The following is a 20,399-nucleotide window of genomic DNA, read 5'->3' as shown; positions in this document are numbered from 1 at the left end:
AACTACCAAAGTCTCTAACTTTTTCAAAATGTTATCTATTTGTACTTCCTTATGAACTTGGCTATCAACAAAATATCCCCTACTAGTCCTTTCAGACTCTTGGGTTGACTCCCATTCTCTAGTTCTATCTGCTAGGTCTAAAAGAAAATTCCAAGCTTCGGAATCATCAGTGAATGATGTAAATCCTGTGGGGCACATTGATTCCAAAAGTTGCTTTGTTTGGTAATCGATACCCTCATAAATTATTTGGCATAAATGCCATAATTCTATACCATGGTGAGGGCATTCTTGGAGAAGGCTTTGAAACCTCTCCATTACCTTAGCAAAGGACTCATTGGGTTTCTGACGAAATTGAAGAATATCATTTCTTATTTTGTTCGTCTCAGAGAAAGGAAAGAATTTCTTTAAGAATAGGACAGTAAATTGTTCCCATGTGATAATGCTATCCCTAGGTAAGCTATAAAGCCACTTTTTGGCTTGGTCTTTTAATGCAAAGGTAATAAACCGTAGTCTTACGGCATCATCAGTAAGTTGTTGTACCTTCATAAGGACACAAACCTCCTCAAAAACCCTAAGGAACAAATATGCATCTTGATCAGGTAGCCCATGAAATTGGGGTAACATAGATAGATAATGAGATTTGAGCTCAAAATTATTACCCCTCACTTCAGGTAAACGTATACAGGAAGGTTGTGCAGATCAGGTAGGATAAAATCTATCCCTAAGACTCTTAGGTGGAAGTGGTGGAGGTAGACCTTCCATGGTCAAGGTAGACACTCGGACAATTCTATTTGTAGAATCACGAGTCCAGACACACATGCACTAACCACTTAATGCAATTAATGGCTCTTATGAAAGAATGAGATTTTTTTTTAATAAAAAAATAAATAAAGTACTAAAGAATAAAAGAAAAGAAAATAACAAAAACAAAGGGAAAGTAATGAATTCCCCACCACAAAGATTGAAACAATGATTCCAAAGTCAGTAAGGTTGCCGTATAGCCGAGCGCTTATAGGTTTGACAAAGAAGGGAATCCGTATAGTCTTCGGAGCCACCTACAATCGAATCCTGGGGATTCTACAGTAGAGTGGGGACTACTATACGTTTTTGTTTCTACTCAAGTTAAGAGTAATATCTTTGAATTTTATTTTTTTATTTTTAAATCACTTTGATTTACCTAAGAATTAGAAAAACAAAGTGGACTAATACCTCCCCGGCAACGGCGCCAAAAACTTGTTTGTGAATTTTAAAAGTAACCGCAAGCGCACGGTATCGTGTAGCTAACGGGTCGATCTCAGGGAGATATGCCACTTAGAATTGAACTTCTTAATAGTAATGCGAGAGTGGAATGATTCAATTTTTGTTAACTAATTAACTAAACTAAACGATCCTAATCTATATGTCTAATGCAATCGAATTGAAACGAAAAATAAATTAAACACAATCAATGCATAAATAAAAGACAGGAAAAAAAATGCGAACAAAAATGCAAGCAATAAACAAAGCAATAAACAAAGAAATAAATAAAGCAATAAAAAGAAAAGAAAATAGCTAAAATGCAGATGCAACACCACCCATCACCAGAAGCAGAGGCACGACTGTAGGCTTGCTCCGGTTATGTGGTCCGAGATGATGAATGAATAGGCAGAAAGTAAATAACAGAAAGTAAATAACAAAGCAATAAACAAAGCAATAAAAAGAAAAGGAAATAGCTAAAATGCAGATGCAACACCACCCGTCACCAGAAGCAGAGGCACGACTGTAGGCTTGCTCCGGTTATGTGGTTCGAGATAATGAATGAATAGGGAAAGTAAAGTAACGAAAGTAAATAACAAAGCAATAAACAAAGCAATAAAAAGAAAAGGAAATAGCTAAAATGCAGATGCAACACCACCCGTCACCAGAAGCAGAGGCACGACTGTAGGCTTGCTCCGGTTATGTGGTCCGAGATGATGAATGAATAGGCAGAAAGTAAATAACAAAGCAATAAACAAAGCAATAAAAGGAAAATGAAGCCTTAACCAAAGAGAGGCACGACTGTAGGCATCTCTGATCAAGGATCCAGGGAAGGGAGAACAATAAATAATGCTGAAAGTAAATCCTAAATTAAGAATATGGAGGGGTAGATAGAAGCGGGAATGGAGGGAGGAGAGAAGATTAATAAAGAAGGTTACTTACTTGCGAATTGAACAAATGATTCGAATCTCAACCAACCCTAACAACCAGATCTAGATCTAGAATGATCTAAATCTGCAATTGCTAGACCCAGAGAAAAACGAATCTAAAAAAACTGAAACTTGAACTTGAAGAAGCTTGAACTTGAATTGCATTACATAAAAAGATTAAACCTAAACATTGAATCTAGAAATTTAAATCTCACTAATGCAAGCAAAGAAACTAGAGAAAATATAAATAAACTGAAGAGAGAAGAAAGAATGCTTCTACTAAGCTCTAGAACATGTTCTCCTTTAATGGAATATGATCTCCTTTTATAGAGTTTACATGAGATATGAAGCACGGCTGAATTTGAATAAAACTCAGGGTTTCTATCTGACTCAGCCAATTAGGGTTTTGACGTAGTAATCGCGCTGACTTAGAGAGATCAGATGCATAATTCCACCGTTGGATTTGAGTTTTAAGTAGTCATGAAGCTCTCCTCCAAAAATCAGCACGATCGGACATCGGATGACCGTTCGATGAAGGGTTTGATCGAAACTGGACAGAGGCATTCAAAAACGGGATTTTTCCTCTTTTTTTTTCTTCTGAATATAATTCTTTTTCCTCTTTTTCTTTCTTTAATTAAATCCAAGATAGGAAATAAGATATTGAGGTATGCAAGGACTCTTTTCCATTTGGACTCTCTCAATAATATCTCTGTAGATTTGATTTAAAATCTCAGCCGTAGATCAAATTTGCCTTCTTTATCTCTTCAATATTTCGGAGTTGGCCCATAATCAAACATCTCTAGCCCATCATGCTCCAGATCAGGCCCATTTTCGCATTTGAGAATTTGAATGAACTTCTTGACATGTAAAATAGCATGATTCAAGCCCAAAACTCCAAATATTTGCTTAAATCTTGAAAAGTCCTAAAATCTGAAAAAACAACATAAAACCCAAGGTAACTCCACTTTTAAGTGTATAAAATGCATGCTTTATGCCCTAAGATTTCACACATAAATGTGCTCATCATAGCATAAATAACATGATAACATAAGGAAAGCATAATGTAAATATGATATAAGACAAACAATGCATGTATGAGTCTAACTCTATGTATGCTGGCCTCTATAGGTAGACATGCTTTAAGTCATAGCAGCATACTTCTTTGGGTAGGTCTCAATTCACTCATCCTAGGTTGGCAAAGGGTCCTTCATCCCTCTCGGGCAATCCATGGCTGGGGGTTAAGTCACCTCTCTCTCACATCACCATTTGGTCTAAGTACTGGCGCATGTCAGGGTAAAGCCTAGCCAAATGCAAGTCATCTACTTAGTTACATCAACTCATATCCAGATACGTCCATTCCTCCCCTCTTGGGATCCTTTCCGGTATCCTTCACACTAGAGTCAGCATACCTGACTCTCTCAAATACAGACTCATCAACCCTATAGGTCATCCACATATAGTAAACGGGAAGCTCTCATGTCCTCTCACGGGTTGGTTACCGGTCTTGAATGCCTATGATCCCAAGTCTATCCATATGCAACTCTACCCATAAATGGCCCCCACAATGTGATTCATGTCCCCTCACGGGTTGGTTACTGGTCTTGAGCGCCCATAAATCCCCATTGCTACCACGGGTCATTCGGTCTCAATACCCTTCCAAATCGGGTCTGATATAACAGGGAAATATCCTAGCCAAACACTGCTAGACAAGTCCTAGGTATGACAACCAATAATCCGGGAAAGTGTCAAAGGGCAACAATGGAACTATCCCATACTATCCCCAATGATGTCCAAGGACAGAAATGTCGAAAGGACATTCCCCAATCCCAAATCATACCTAAACAATCACAATCATAATTCAGTCATATCATCCACGACAGATATCTCATCATATGAAAGAGTATAATAAGACAATATCGAAATAATGAGCAACATACATGATTAAGTACTCATACATGATCCAAGTACATAATGTAAATAAGGAAATAAGATTCTACTGTACTTACAGCATTCATATCATAATAGAAACTAACATAACAGTAGCAAATCTAAGTAGTTCCCAAATTAGAAACTAAATCTATGCAATCTATGTTAATATGGTAACACCTGTCCTTACCTTAAATAGATTTGAATATATTCCGGACGGACAAGAGGATGAATCCAAAGTTAGCAAACAAACCCAAGAATAACATCATACAATCATTAGGAAGTAGTCCTAAAAGAATAAGCATCAATCGAATCGAAACGGACGAAGAAATCCAATTCTGTCACTGCGGGTTGATTGGCTGGGTTGACTGGTTCAGTCGACCCAGGCAGTCTGCCCAAAGAGTAAATCCGAGTTCAAAAATAGAATCTTGATCTGAAACCTATGCTATACAATCCTGAATGCTACGAAACTTGGAGAGAATGTCTAACACATAGTCTAAGACTAAAAAGCATAATTTAGACATCAAACAACGATTAAAACCATTACTTACTAATTTGAAATCATAGTTTCTATTTTGGTAAAAATCATGGTTTTCATTTGGAACATGCTATGAATGAAAAAGATGAACTAGATATGATAAGGTCTCATTCTAGTACAAGAACACAGTAAATCAGAGGTATGAATAATCATGGAGAGGCATCTACAATGCTAGAATAAATCAAAATAAGAATATGATCACAGTTTAAGAAGAAATCATAAAAATCATATTAAGAATGAATATGATGATCATGGCATAAGAGAATGAAAAGAGATTGTAAAGATATGACTACAAGGTTGCAGCATCTTCATCATAATCTCAGTTCAGAGATGAGAGTGATCATGGAAAGAATGAATCAATAACACAAAAGATTGAATACTAACCTTTGATTGAAGAATAAGAGAGAGAACTAGCAAGTTTGCAAGATTAGGTCTTCTTCTACACTTTTGGAGGCTTGGAGATGAGTTCCCTTCGTTCTCTAAGTGTTTTGGAGGCTAGGGATACTAAAATCACGAAGTCATGGGGTATATATAGTAATATAACCTAAACAGAAGATTCTACTCGAGTTCAGCATCTCTGGGTCGATTGGCTGGGTAGCCTAGCCCAGTGACCCAAGCAGTCTACCTAGGCAGACAGAAAATCCAAAGTCAGGGATTTGAGGGCCTTCCACTACTCGGAATCAAACGAAACTTTAAACACATATACTATAACTTACCTAGCATGGAAAAATGGCTTTAAATCATATCCCACCAAACTCTATGGTCATCAACCAATCTTCTCTTCATCAAGGCGTAGTCTCTTTCCTAGATCCAACACTGTCTTTAAATATGGGGCATCATCATCAATCTCCATAGGTTCGGAGTCGAACACTATATCTTCTACTAATATGGCCCATAGTTGACTTTCACTTCTACTTCGGGTCTTCGGACCTACAGACAAAAGAGTATCCGGGTTAAGGTTAGGGCCGGGTTTCACACCATGGCTTGGGGTATAGGTCACCGCTCTCTCACATCACCATTGGTTTAAGTACTGGCGCATGTCAAGGTTAAGCCTAACCCAATGCATGTCATCTACCTAGTCATATCAACTCAGTTCCAAATACGTCCATTCCTCGCACCTGGCGATCCTTTCCGGTATCCTTCACACTAGAGTCAGCATAGTCCCTAATTAAGGACTCATTAACCCTACTAGTCATCCACAAATAACAGACGGAAAGTTCTCATGTCCCCTCACGGGTTGGTTACCGGTCTTGAGTGGCCATGAGCCCAAGTCTACTATTTGCAACCCTATCAACAAATGAACCCCACAATGTGATTCATGTTCTCTCACGGGTTGGTTACCGGTCTTGAGCGTCCATGAATCCCCATTGCTGCCACGGGTCGTTCAGTCTCAATACCCTTCCGAATCGGGTCTAATATAACGGGGATATCCTAGCCAAACACTGCTAGACAGCCCTAGGTATGACAACCAATAATCCAGGAAAGAGTCAAGGGGCACCATTGGAAATATCCTATACTATTCCCACTGATGTCCAAGGACAAAAGTATCAAAAGGACACTTCCCAATCCCAAATCATACCTAATCAATCACATTCCTAGATCAGTCACATCATACATACCCGACATATCATCACATAAAAGAATATGTAAAAGCATGATCCATTCATTAAACATCATACATGAGTAAGCATACATATATATACTTGAATAATGAAAAAGAAAACATAAGTAAGGTGCTAATGTACTTACAGTAGTACATCATAATTAGAAAATACAATATCAGTAGTGAATCCAAGAGTTTCAAAAATCAGAAACTAAACTACACGCAATCTATGTTATTATGAAAATAACTGTCCTTACCTTAATAGCGTTGATAATTATCCAAAGATCAAAGAGAGAGGTTCCAAACCTAGCAAATAAACCCCTAACAATCATAGATACAACATTAGGAAAGAGGCCTAAAAGATTGGAGAGCAAACGAATCAAATCGAGTGAAAAACAGAGCTACTGACTTGCTTGGTCGATTGGTTGGTCTACTGACCCAGTCGACCAACCAGTCGACCAATTGAGTCAGTACGAAGCAAAAACATGGATTTTGATCTAAACCTCAATCTACGAGATTCGAAACTCTACGAAACTTGGAGGAAACCCTTAGAACAGTATTCTAACACTAAAGGAGTATAGATTAGGCATTAATAATGATTAAAAATACTACCTTCCAATTTGAAATCATGATTCCCCAATTTGGTGAAAACCCTAGTTTTCGATGAAAAATATACTATGAATCCATGGGAAAGACTAGAGATGATAGATCTCATCCTAGTAGGAAATAATTAGAAGTCATTCACAATTCCATCATGAAAATTAGATCCAATCATGTTAAGAAATTAGATCCAAAAGAAGAATTATGGTTTCAAGAAGAATTTACCAGGGTTAGGGTTAAGGTCACTATGATGATCATAAACCCTTAAGAATGGAAGGAGATTATGGAAGAGATGGTTGCAAGGATGCAACATCTTCTTCATAGTCTAAATCAAGAATAAGATCATGGAAGGATAAATCACAACAAAGAAGAGATCACTAACCTTGGATTGTTAGATTGGAGATGAGAAGCTTCAGATCTCGCAAAGATCCTTTGAAATCACCAAAGTGAGCTTTGAAAGAGTCTTCCCATGTTCTCAGAGAGTTTTGGAGGCAGAGGATACTAAGAAACACGAAGTTTACTTAAATAGAAAGTAAAAAACCCTAAACAAAGGATTTTCTCGGATTACTGGACCTGTTGGTCGATTGGCCCAATCAACCAACCAGTCGACCAAGCTAGTCAGCAAGGCCCAATCAGGGAATTGGAGGCCCAACTCAAGTCCAAACCTCATGGGCTTCACCTAACACAACATATGACTTACCTAGTATAGAGAAATGCCTTCGAATCATGTCTCACTATACTTCAAGTCCATCAAATTGACTTACCTTCATCAAACTGCAACTTCCTTTCCAGATCAGCACAGACTTCCAAGTATGGAACTCCATCATCAACTTCCATGGGTTCTGGGTCAAACACCATGTCTTCCACAGAGATGGCCCATAGTTGGCTTCTTCCTTTACTCTGGGTCTTCGGACCTACAAACAACCTAGTTTCCGGGTCAAGGTCAGGGTTAGGATAGGGCTGGATTTCACAGAAGCCCCTTTGGAATTTTGAAGTTTGGAGCTTGAAAACCTATTTTTGGCCTTGCTATCAATGTTGGTTGATCACCTTGGTCGATTACCTGACTGACCAACCATGAGCGACCAATAAAGACAGGGGCTGTTTTGTAAAACTCGATTCCAGGGTTTTGATGCTCTTTATATTAGAACTTCGTGGTAATCAGGCCCATTATGTTCCTAAGCCTTGGGAAAATGTGGGACGCCTCTCTCAAGCACTCACATTGGAGTTTTCGAAGATCTTCTATCAAAATCCTCAAACCTTTTCGATGAATCTTCTTCATTAAGGTTGGTATTCACTCCTACTCACACTTGATCTACTCTCCTATTGAATTCTTCTATTCTTTGTGATTAGGAGGATGATCTTATATCATTCCCATGACTAATCCTCCAAGCTTTGTTGTTCTAGGGTGGATCTCCATACACTCTATGATTTTGTGAATCTCCACATGATGATTTCAAAGGGAAATCAAGTGTGATCTTCATGATTTAATATGCATTCTAGGTTTTTGATTTCTAAAGCATGCTAGATTCATTCCCATGATGATTTTTGACTCTGATATACTATTATTTTATTTCTAGAGTGAATTCTCATTCTCTCTAGCCTTTCCATAGAATTCACGGATTGATTTCGATAAAACCTAGTTTTTAATTAAATTAGAATTCTACTCTAATGATCATTGTTGATGCCTAATCTATGCTAGAACATCTTAGTTTACTATTTCCCTTAAAATTTTGGAGTGTTTCGAATCCCGGAAGTTGAGTTTCGGAATTAGGGATTCTGTCCATACAGAACTGGCTTGGTCGATCACCTTAGTCGATCAACCTGATAGACCAAGCTGACTGACCAACAAAGTCAGTGATAGCAAGGTTTCCCTGTTTTGATTTGTTTCACTTCCAATCTTCGAGGGTTTGTTCCTAATGCTTAACCTATGCTTGTTTAGAGTTTAATTGCTAACTTTGGACCTGTCATCATACTTCTCTCTGGAGTTTTTTGAGATTAACTAAGGTAAGGACATTTGTTCCCAAATAACCTAAAATGCATGATTGCTTACATTTAATTCGAATTGCATGATCATACTACTGTTTTCATGACTTACTTATAGTTACATTGCTGTTGTAATTACTGTAACTATGGTAGGACTTAATCATGTGATTCACTTGTTATTTTGATTATGAATGATTGGTTATTTCCCTATGTGAATGATTTATCAGTTGTGGTTATGAATGACTAATTTGGAATGTGTTTTCCTAAGTTGTAATTGGGGAATGGGAAATGTCCTTTTGACATTTCTGTCTTTGGACACCAGTGGAGGTGGTATGGGATGCTTTTCATGATGCCCCTTGACTCTTTCCCTGTTTACTAGTTGACATACCTAGGGCTTGTCAAGTTGTGTTTGGCTAGGATTACCCTATTATATCATACTCAATTCTGAAGGGAATTGAGACCGAGTGACCCGTGGCAGCAAAGGGGATTTGTGGGCGCTCAAGACCGGTAAACCAACCCGTGAGAGGACATGAATCACATTGTTGGGACCATTCATTGGTAGGGTTATAGTAGTAGACTTGGGCTCATGGGCGCTCAAGACCGGTAACCTACCCGTGAGAGGACATGAGAGCTTCCCGTTTACTATTTGTGGATGACCAATAGGGGTTAATGAGTTCGTAGTCCGAGTTGGTTGTGGCCATAGGATACGATGACTCTAGTAGGAAGGATACCATAAAGGATTGTGAGAGGCGAGGAATGGAAGTATCTAACCTTGACTTGATATAACTAAGTAGGTGGCTTGCATTGGGCTAAGATTTACCCTAACATGTGCCAATACTCAGTCCAATGGTGATGTGAGAGAGCGGTGACCTAAACCCCAACCATGGAATGTCTGAGAGAGATATAGGACCCAAGTACCACTGGAGAACCCAAGATACCGAGATGGTTGAGGGAGAGTGATTTGAGACCTACCCAGAGGAGTATGGTGCTATGACTTAAAGCATGTCTGCCACTAGAGACCAACATCCATAGAGTTAGAAGCATGCTTGTATGACTACCTCATATCATATTGCATCTTATATGTTTTGCTATCATGATATATGTGTTATTGTGGAATAAATTGCCTTGTTGAGTTCTTTTAAACTCATCCTTTTTGTAACAATGTTGTTAGATCTTTCTACAGGTACTGATGACTATGAGGCCAATACTACAAAGCTCAAGCGGATGACTCATACTGTACCCAAAGTATTGGCAGTTATGACTACGACTCTGAAGACTACTTGTACAAAGCTGGAGCTTATCAAGATTAGTCCGACTCTAGTATTGGTGTGTCGTCGATGGGACATCGAAGCTTTTACTTTTAGACATACTTTTTATAGATTTGAAGAGACATTAGTTTAGACTTAGTTTCCTTCTTTTCCTTTTATTTTGGAATCGGTTGTAATTTCCTTTTAAGTTTTGAACTACTTCTCCGCTGCTATTGTAGAGTGATTTTCTGTTACACTCTACATTTGATTTATTCTTTTGGTATCATTTTTTGCACTCTGATTGAATTGTAATATCTCTTGAATCTTTACTTGATTATTCATCTGTAATACTTAAACATTGATTTAGTCCTGTTCTTGATTGTATTATTGTGAATGTGAGAGGTTGATTTCCTCGAACTGATCTTTGGGGCTGTGGATCACACTCTTGGGTATGCCAGATAGGGTATCAGCTGGGTGGATGTGACAGAGTGGATCACACACTTGGGTATGCCAGATAGGGTACCGGCTGGGTGGATGTGACTACTCTATCACATTTAGCAAAGGAGAGCAAATTCAAAGCTTTGTAAATGCTAATTATTGGGATGATCGTGATAAGGAACGATCTACAATGGGGTATGTTTTCAAGTATGCCAATGGTCCAATAAATTAGATATCTAAGCTTTAAGCAATGGTGGCATTGTCAACTACCAAAGCGGAATATATTGCGGCAACAAAAGTTTGTAAGGTAGCGGTGTGGTTTCAAGGATTGATGGATGAGATTGGCATTGAGTCAAAAGGTATGCATTTGTTTTGTGATAATATGAATGCAATTTACTTGGCTAATAATCCTATACATCACAAGAGGACATAACATATATTGGTAAAATATCGTTACATTCAAGAAGTCATTAAAGACAGGAGGATCCTAGTGTTAGAAGTAGGAATCGATGAGTGTCACATCCTCCCAGCCGGTACCCTAACTGGCATACCCGAGAGTGTGATCCACAGCCCCGAAGATCAAGTATCGAGGAAATCATCCTCCCACATATACAATAACATAATCATAAACAGGAAATAAATCAAGGTTTAATATTATAAACAAGGTTCAAAACAAAAATGAAAAATCAGTATAATCAGAGTGCGGAAAAGATACCAGATATCCAATGATATCAAAAAGGAGTAAAGTGAGGCGGAAACTCACTTCAACAAAATAGCGGAACGTAGTATGAAAGTCAAAAGGAATTACAACTGAAACAAATGTACTAAGAAATAAACTAAGATCAAGCGTCTTCTAGTTTATAGATAACGTCTTCATAAGTATGGACTTCGTCAATCCAATGAATCCGTTCTAACTCTATGATGTTTTCAAAAGTAGTACGCAGCTTGATCCGCCGGGGGATCTTCAGAGTAATCTTGATCGTCGTCAGCACCTTGCGTGTAATACGCTTCATCGGCTAATGCTTCACTGTATTGCTCATCATAATAATCTGTACCTGCAGGATAATCTAAACAAAGAATATACAAAAAGGGATGAGTTTCGAAGAAACTCAGTAAGGTAGTTAATCCATAACATCATAGATAACATGTGGCAAAACATAACATGATGCAATGCAGTATGAAACAGATAAAGTATGAATGCATCTAACTCTATGTATGCTGGTCTCTATGGTAGACATGCTTTAAGTCATAGCACCGTACTTCTTTGGGAAGGTCCGCTCACACCCTCAACCATATAAGATATCTTGGGTTCCCTCAACCATTTAAGGTATCTTGGGCAGACGATTGGTAATGGGTCCTGCATCCCTCTCGGACAAACCATGGTGGGGGTTAAGTCAACACACTCTCTCACAACCATTTGGCATAAGTACTGGCGCATGTCAGGGAAAAGCCTACCCCAATGCAAGTCATCTACTCAGTTACATCAACTCAGGTTCAGATACTCCCATTCCTCGTCTCTGACGATCCTTTCCGGTATCCTTTCCACTAGAGTCCTAATAGTCCCTGACTACGGACTCATCAACCCTATTGGTTATCCACATATGGTAAACGGGAAGCTCTCATGTCCCCTCACAGATCATTTCACCGGTCTTGAGCGCCCATGAGCCCAAGTCTAGCCATATGCAACCCTCCAATAAATGGCCCCCACAATATGATTCCCGTCCTCTCACGGGTTGGTTACCGGTCTTGAGCGCCCGTGAATCCCCATTGCTACCACGGGTCGTTCGGTCTCAATACCCTTCCGAATCGGGTCTGATATAACAAGGGTATATCCTAGCCAAACACTGCTAGACATCCCTAAGTATGATAACCATTGATTCGGGAAAGTGTCGATGGGCAACCCCGAAAACATCCCATACTATTTCCGATAATGTCTAAGGACAGAAGTGTCAAAAGGACACCTCCCAATCCCCAACCAAACTTAATCAAACACATTCTCAGATCAGTCATGACATACACAACCAGTAGTTCATCATATAAAAGAGAATGTAAAAGCAAAATCAGATTAAGCAGTAATAAGTAATTCATATAACATGAATAATGAAAAAGATGATATAAACAAGTGCTACTGTTCCCACAATAGGAGATTAGAATTAAAATACAACAACAGTAGGTAATCTCATAGTTTCATAAAGTAGAAACCAAAGAACAAGCAATCTATGTAGTTAAGGAATTAACCGTCCTTACCTTCTAACTTGGATGGGATCTTAAAGAATCAAGTATGATCTTGACTAAACCTGAGAAGACAGTCCTAAACAAGTGCACACAACATGTTAGGAAAGATGCATAAAGGAAAAGATCATAAATCAATCGAAACAGACCAAGATTGAGGTTGCTGTACTCATTGGTCGATTGATTGGTCTACTGGACCAGTCGACCAATGCAGACAGTGGCCTGCAAGAATCCAAAATTTTGAGAATCTAGAACCGAATTTGATGGTTCAAAAGGGTACAAATCAGAGGGGAATTATCATGGTAGTATCCTAGGGTATAGAGGATATCAAATCATAAATCAAATCAAGTTCCCAAATTATAACCTAGGAACACAAAGGTTAACCAACTATGTTAAATATAGATTATGAGAGAAAAATATTATAATCAAAGATTCAAGAATTAGGATATGAGGATTACAGATATAGTAAAGAAACACATTGATTGTGTTACCATGATTAAACTAGAGGTTCTTGATCTTACCCAAGAATTAGGGTTTTACCCTTTTTGGTTCCCTCGGAAAATAATTGTGAGATCTGGATGAAGGGAGATAAATTGTTAGCCAAAAATAACAAGAAGGGTCATTCAATGATGAAGTTTAGGTTAACACAATATTACTCAAGAAGATTTTCCTTCACAAGGGAGGTTACCAAAAGCTCTCCAGACGATCTCACAGGTTAGGGTTTCAAAGGATTAGGGTTAGGGTTTCGAAGATTTCACTGGCTGAGGTTTAGATCATGATGATGATCATGGATCTTAAAGATCACGATGAGATCATGGAATAGATGGTTGCAAGAGTGCATCATCTTCTTCCTGATCTCAACGAAGAACAGAATTAAAGAAAGAAAATCAGAGGTAGAAGAAAGAGTGAGTGAAATCATACCTTTGCCATAGGAAGATGAAGAATTCTTCAAGTCTTTGCGAGAGATCACCAAAGAATGCAAGGGAATGGGTTAGATTAGGGTTCTAACTCGTTCCAGAGGCTTAGGAGGTAGAGGAGGCGGAGTATTCCCGAGATTAGACTTAAATAGAAGAGACAGGATTCAAATTTCAAAAACAGAATCAATTGGTCGATTGATTGGTCGATTGGTCCAATCGACCAATGAGTTGACCAATCAAGACAACAACTTCAAAACAGGGAATTGAAGGCTCAGATCAAGTCCAAACATCAAGGGGTTTTGCACACACCTAGAGTGACATACCTAGGAGTTAGAAATGCCTTCGAATCAATACAGAGACCACTCCAAGACCATCAACTAATCCAATCTTCATCTGGGTGCAGTTTCCACCATTGGGACACTGGCATCAACACTTATGGATTCCAATCCAGTCATCAAGTCTTCAACAGAAATGGCCCAAAGATGACTTCTTGCCTTACTTCGGGTCACTGGACCTACAAATAACAAAGTTTCCGGATTAGGGTCAGGGCTGGGTTTCACAATGAGAATATGGCGGATATGCTTACCAAGGTTGTCGAAGGAGAAAAATTGACTTGGTGTCGATCTTCTCTAGGTTTCAAGAAATATGATTTGACAAGTCAATGATTTTCATCAAGGTAGAGATTGTGGGGTTAATGATAAAAGTAACTTTAGCTTTTTGGGTTCTAATTTGAACTTGTTGGGTCTCACTTAGTGTTAAACATGAGTTAGGTGTTTGATAACATTAAAAGAGTCTTGTGAGAGGTAAATAAGTTGAAAAAAAAGAGAGTTTCTAGTGAGTTCCAAGAAGAGTTTTGAACAAAAATGGGATTGAGTTTGTTGGGTCTTCTTGTTCTTGTGGTTTGCAAAAAAATGGTTCTCTCTCTTGGATTTTCTTCTCTATTGTTGTTATATTGAAGTTTAAGCTTGGATTGAAGGGTTTTCTTCAAGAGCTTAAAGGTGAAAGGGAGTGATGTGACAAATTTGAAGTAACATTGTATTATTCTCAAAATTTATACTATTTTGAAGATTAAAATAGTTGATTCCCTTCTGTGGATGTGGTTAATTTCTAACATTTTAGTAAACCACGTTCAAATCTTGTGTGTTGTTTTCCTTTATCTTTCAGTCTTGTAGGGATTTGTCGTCTTTGCTTTGTGATTGTTTTCAACTTATTTGCACAATATCTTTGGATTATTTTGTTCATTTGGTTTATTTGTTAAATTAACCGAATCCTTGGATTGAGCGTTGTCTTCTACAAATCAAAATAAGACAAGCAAGAAAATGACATCAGAAATGTGATCCAATCCCAAGAATTGGATTGCCCATTCAAAGCAAGAGCAGCAAGCCTAACAATCTGATATGAGGAAAATTGCACCGAACCCGTGGACGGGTACATAACCCTCAGCCAGGTTAGACCGTAACCAGGGACCCACCAAGCCCTAATTTAATGATCATAAAGGCGCTACATTTTGGTTAGCAGTCCGGTAAGATCTCCTGAACGTTGCGGTAGATGAAGCTAACTTGTAGGAAGCAACTACCGGCAAAGTAGTGAGTAAATCATGCCGCGATTGGTAACTACTAGAGGTCCCGAATATCTAGAAGGAAACCCTACAATCAGACGGCCACTAACAAAGATCGAGACTTCACTCAACGGTCGAGAATTGGAGGTAAAATCTATATAAACGAGTGATCCACTCACTCTAGAGGTATCTGAACCGTTTCCAATTTACGCATTCATTATTTAACTCTACAACTTATCATAGCTCTGGTGATTAGTTTAGGAACTGACTTAAGCTTCAGAAGTGGCCTCCCGACCCCCACGGTCGGGCTACATCCGACTCTCTTTTGCAGGCAATCGTCAAGGAATCTGAAGGCTTGACAATTTTTGGACGCATCATTTGGCGTCGTCTGTGGGAAACGCTTCAAGAAGTCATGGTAACTAGATTGGCAGCAGTGGCTGCAGCGGCTCAACAACTAGCTAACATTCCGCCACTCCTTGAGGAGAATAATCCTTTAAATGTTCCCCAAGGAAGCCAACCCCTAGAAGCACATGAAGATGGAGTTGATGGACCTGAACATAAAAACCATCCTAATCCTCTTCAACAACAAGTGGACCAGATGCAAGTCTAATTTCTAGAGATGTAGGACATGATCCGCACTCTGGTTAGGCAGGTGGTGGCTCCTCAGGCTCCTCAGGCTCCTGATCAGGTGGAGGCCCGAAGACGTGCGGGAGAGGCAAACGAACAAATACCGCACATTCGAGCAATTTCTGTAGAAAGGGAAGGACAACCAGCTGAAGGCCAGAATTTTGGCCTGAATGCTCAAAGAGACCTGCGACGAGCTCGAGATTCAAGGATTGGTGAACATCCAAGAAGGGATGATTGGTACGATAGGCCACAGGCTAGCCGAACTGATTCTCGGTCAAGATTGCCAAGAGGAGTACGTACTCATTCTCCAACGTCCAAACGTTTGGAAAGTGTGATTGTTTAGGCGGAGGATGGTCATTCAATACATATAGGCCGGGAGCTTGCCAACATAAACCAAAGGTTGGGACAACTTTCCCGAGGGAGAAGAATACTCAGTTATTCGGAAGACTCCTTTTGCTGATGCAATAGCCCTGTTTGTGTTTCCGCATAAGTTTAGACTTCCAACATTCACAGAATTTGATGGTTCGGGAGACCCTAAGGCACATATTAGCTATTATCAGCAAACCATGGCAGTAGCTGGAAATTCCGATGAAATTCTTTGAAGGGTATTCGGCTCCTCCTTAACTGAGGCAGCCCAAGAATGGTTTTCTAATCTTCCTTCGGGAAGAATCAATGATTTTGACGACTTGGCCCGCAAATTTATTGGACGCTTCCAGAGTGGTATCCAGATTAAGAAAATGGAGGAAACACTCTTTACAGTCTAACAGGGAGGAAATGAATCGATTCGGGAATACCTGAAAAGATTTAATAAAGTCACCATGGAAATAGAGAATTTGGATGAACAGTGGCAAAAACTGCCCTTTTTTATGGGGTTAACCAACCGGAAACTATTGGAATATCTACTTCAAGACATGCCATCCACCTATGCTGAATTAGTACAAAGGTACCAAAAGGAGGAGGAAGTAACTGAGATACTCGATGCGAGGCAAGGAGAATCTAAGACAGCAACCAAGGAGCAGAAGGTCCCTGTGAAAAGCCAAAAGCAAAAGCAACCTACTCAGGATCATGATCGGACCAAAAAGCCATGACCAACTTGGAGAAGGCGATCACCCGCCCAAGACGAGTACATGCCACTAAATGCTCCCCAATCGGAGATATTGATGCAGATAAAAAATCAAGATATTTTGAAATGGCCACCTAAGATAGTCGAAAAGATGGGAGAAAAGAATATGGAGAGTTATTGTCGATTCAACAAAGATTTTGGACACTACAATCATGATTGTAGACACCTCAAGGCAGATATTGAAAGATTGATCAATCAAGGTCATCTCAGGAGTTTTTTGAAAGTTCGAGAGAACGAGAAGAGAACGACGAATGAAAAAAGAGATCGTTCACCAAGCAGGGAGCGTCGAGTCGAGGTTCCAAGATCTAAAAAAAGCAAGGAATTGGCAGAACCTAGTAGGTCCCCAATCCTCACTATATTCGGAGGACCCGGACCAGAGTCTTTGAGGAAGCTAAAGGCAAAGTCAAGATTTGTGGGATTAGAAGAATCCCAGAAAAAAAAGAAAGTAGAAGAAGTTCCCATCACGTTCGGTGAAGAAGATGAGCGAGGCGTAAGCATGCCTCATGATGATGCGATAGTTATCAAAGTGGAGACCGGGCGAAGGGAGATACATAGGGTCCTAGTTGACATGGGATCTTCGGTGGATCTTCTTTCTTATGAAGCTTTCGAGGAAGATTTGATGAAGCCCTCTTCAACATACCTTTACGAATTCGCTGGTTCGTTTGCCATAGCCAAGGGATCAGTTTAGTTAGATCTTTCGATAGGAAATTTCCCGAAAGAATCAACCATTCGGGTTAATTTTCTGGTGGTTCGGGATCTTCCCGCTTATAACATGATCCTCGGTAGGCCTTCATTAATTAAGCTAGGCGCAATAGTTTTGCCAAAGCATATGAAGATAAAGTTTCCTACTGACACTGGGATCGGGCAAGTAGTTTCAGATCAGAAACTCTCCTGACAGTGTTATGTGGCTTATCTAAAGGATAAGGAAGGACCAAAAAAAGCCATAGCCTTACCAATTGAGGTAAGGGACAATCGGGATGAATATACCATGCAGAGACCTGAACCAGTGGAGAAATTAGAACGAATCTTCTTGCAGCCAGGAGACAAGGCAAAATCCACATATATTGGGTCTGAAAAAACCAGAACCCTTCAAGAAAGAGCTGCAAATTTTTTTGCAAAAAAGCATAGACGTTTTCACCTGGTCAGCAAACGATATGCCAGGAATTGATCGAACCGTGGCCGAACACAAACTCTGGATCAATTCTGAGGTCAAGCCTGTAATTCAAAGGAGACGGAACTTCACAATTGAAAAACATGAAGCTATTAGAGGGGAGGTCGAGAAACTAAAGAAATCTGGTTTTATCGAAGCCATCGAGTGTCCAACATGGTTGTCTAATTTCGTAATGGTAAAAAAGTCAAACGGGAAGTGGAGGATGTGTACAGATTACACAGACCTCAATAAGGCATGCCCGAAGGACTGTTATCCTTTACTGCGTATAGATCTTTTGATCGACGCAACGGCTGGGTATGAAACATTAAGTTTCATGGATGCTTATTCGGGATATAACCAAATCCTGATGAACAAGAAGGATGAAAGATTCACTTCTTTCATGACTGACATGGAAAGTTAATTTTACAAAGTTATGCCATTTGGTTTGAAGAACATGGGGGCCACATACCAGAGAGTTGTAAACAAGATCTTCAGTGAACTGATCAGGAAAAACATGGAGGTATACATCGATGACATGTTAGTAAAAAGTCTTCAGAGGATCGGCCACATTGCAGATCTTAAGGAAGTATTCTTTGTTTTGAGAAAATATCAGATGTAGCTAAATCCGGAGAAATGTGTCTTCGGTGTATCTTCAGGGAAATTCCTGGGATTTATGGTTTCACAAAGAGGAATTGAGGCAAACCCTGTTAAGATACAAGCTTTGATTGATATGGATCCCCCAAAGACCGTTCGTGACATTCAGTGCTTGACCGGACGAATAGCGGCCTTGACTCGATTCATATCACAATCGGGAGAAAGGTGCTTACCTTTCTTCAAAGCCCTGAAGGATTTGAAGGGAAGCAAAGAAGCTCGATGGACGGACGAATGTCAAAAGGCATTTGAAGAATTGAAGAAGAAACTCAGACAGCCACCATTGCTTTCTTGGCCTGAGAAGGGCGAAATTTTACAAGAATATTTAGCGTCATCATAGTCGGCTATGAACGCTGTCCTCATTCGAGAAAGAAAAAGAAAAAAAACAGTGGCCCATTTACTATGTTAGCCATGTGTTCTTGGATCCCGAAACAAGATATTCAACGATCGAGAGCCAGGCGTTGGCACTAATGGTAGCAGCTCGAAAGCTGAGACCATACTTCCAAGCTCACCTGATCGAGGTGCTCACAAACTTCCCTTAGAAAAAGGTCATGTTCAAACCTGATCTATCAGGAGGGATGGTAGCATGGTCGGTCGAGTTAGGGGAATTCCAAGTGGAATTTAAACCCGAATAGCTATAAAAGCACAGGCATTGGCCGATTTTATGGTAGAATCCATAGCTCCGATCTAAGAAGAAAAAGAACCTATCCTACCAGGTATGTGGCACATATACATTGATGGCTTTAGCAACAAATTCAGTTCGGGGGCAGGAGTCTTGTTAAAAAGTCCAGGAGGTTTCTTGATTCGGTATGCTCTGAGGTTTGGATTCATGGCAAGTAACAATGAGGCAGAGTATGAAGCTTTCATTGCAGGACTTAGGCTCGCCAAAGCCTTGGCAGTAGCTGAAGCAACAATATACAGTGATTCCCAACTTATCGTCAATCAGATAGAAGGAGAATACGGAGTAAAAGAACCTCGCTTACAGAAGTACCAAGAGCTGATTAGAAATCTCAGGAAGCAATTTAAAGAGATAAAGGTATGTCAAATACCTCGAAAGGAGAATTCAGTAGCAGATGAACTCTCTAGATTGGCAAACACTAAGGAAAAAACCTTGGAGCCATCGATCTACATTGAGGAGCTGAACTTCCTGAGCGCTCAGGTCGACCTCGTCTTATACATAGAAAGCGACAGATGCTGGATGGACCCCATCATTGAGTATATTCGGGATAATAAGTTACCCGAGGATTTAAAAGAAGCACGATTGATAAGTGTTCATGTGGCAAGATTTACCATTCAGCAAGGCAAACTATATCGAAAGCCTTTACTCAGATGTGTCGGTCCCAAAGGAGCCAAAAAGGCGTTGGCTGAAGTTCATGAAAGTATTTGCAGAGCACACATAGGGGATGGGCCCTAGTGCATAAAATCCTCCGTCTTCGGTTATATTGGCCCAAGTTGGAAGAAGATTCCATGAAATACGTTCGGTCTTGCAACCAATGCCAGATACATGCGAACGTGCCGAAGCAGCCTGCTACAACACTCACGTCAATTCTAAACCCTATTCCATTTGCAATGTGGGGAATATACTTGATGTGAAGATTCCCCACAGTAATAGGAAGAAAGGAATACCTGATTGTGGCAATC

At 39.7% G+C, this 20,399-nt stretch overlaps 2 protein-coding genes and 1 non-coding gene across 3 annotated transcripts; all 3 read left to right on the top strand.

The window, feature by feature from the left end:
* Positions 1-268: 268 nt before the first annotated feature.
* On the top strand, positions 269-375 carry LOC149010838 (small nucleolar RNA R71). Its single transcript, XR_016174887.1, has one exon. It is a non-coding gene; the product is annotated as a small nucleolar RNA R71 (small nucleolar RNA).
* Positions 376-17,048: 16,673 nt separating this feature from the next.
* LOC149010837 (uncharacterized) lies at positions 17,049-17,645 on the top strand. Its single transcript, XM_089162484.1, has one exon. It carries the CDS (start codon positions 17,049-17,051, stop codon positions 17,643-17,645), a length of 597 nt encoding a protein of 198 aa, XP_089018610.1.
* A 1,831-nt stretch (positions 17,646-19,476) lies between these two features.
* On the top strand, positions 19,477-20,172 carry LOC149010836 (uncharacterized). Its single transcript, XM_089162483.1, has one exon. The coding sequence runs from the start codon at positions 19,477-19,479 to the stop codon at positions 20,170-20,172; it is 696 nt and encodes a 231-aa protein (XP_089018609.1).
* Positions 20,173-20,399: the final 227 nt, after the last annotated feature.

This window comes from Hakea prostrata, chromosome 7, assembly GCF_041222555.1.
Source record: "Hakea prostrata isolate BN-2017 chromosome 7, UWA_Hpros_2, whole genome shotgun sequence".
NCBI classification, from domain to species: Eukaryota; Viridiplantae; Streptophyta; class Magnoliopsida; order Proteales; family Proteaceae; genus Hakea; species Hakea prostrata.
This window is presented reverse-complemented; position numbering and strand designations above follow the sequence as displayed.

Coding starts and splice junctions, on each gene's coding strand:
- LOC149010837 (XM_089162484.1), top strand. CDS start 17,049: ATGGGAGAAAAGAATATGGAGAGTTATTGTCGATTCAACAAAGATTTT.
- LOC149010836 (XM_089162483.1), top strand. CDS start 19,477: ATGTGGCACATATACATTGATGGCTTTAGCAACAAATTCAGTTCGGGG.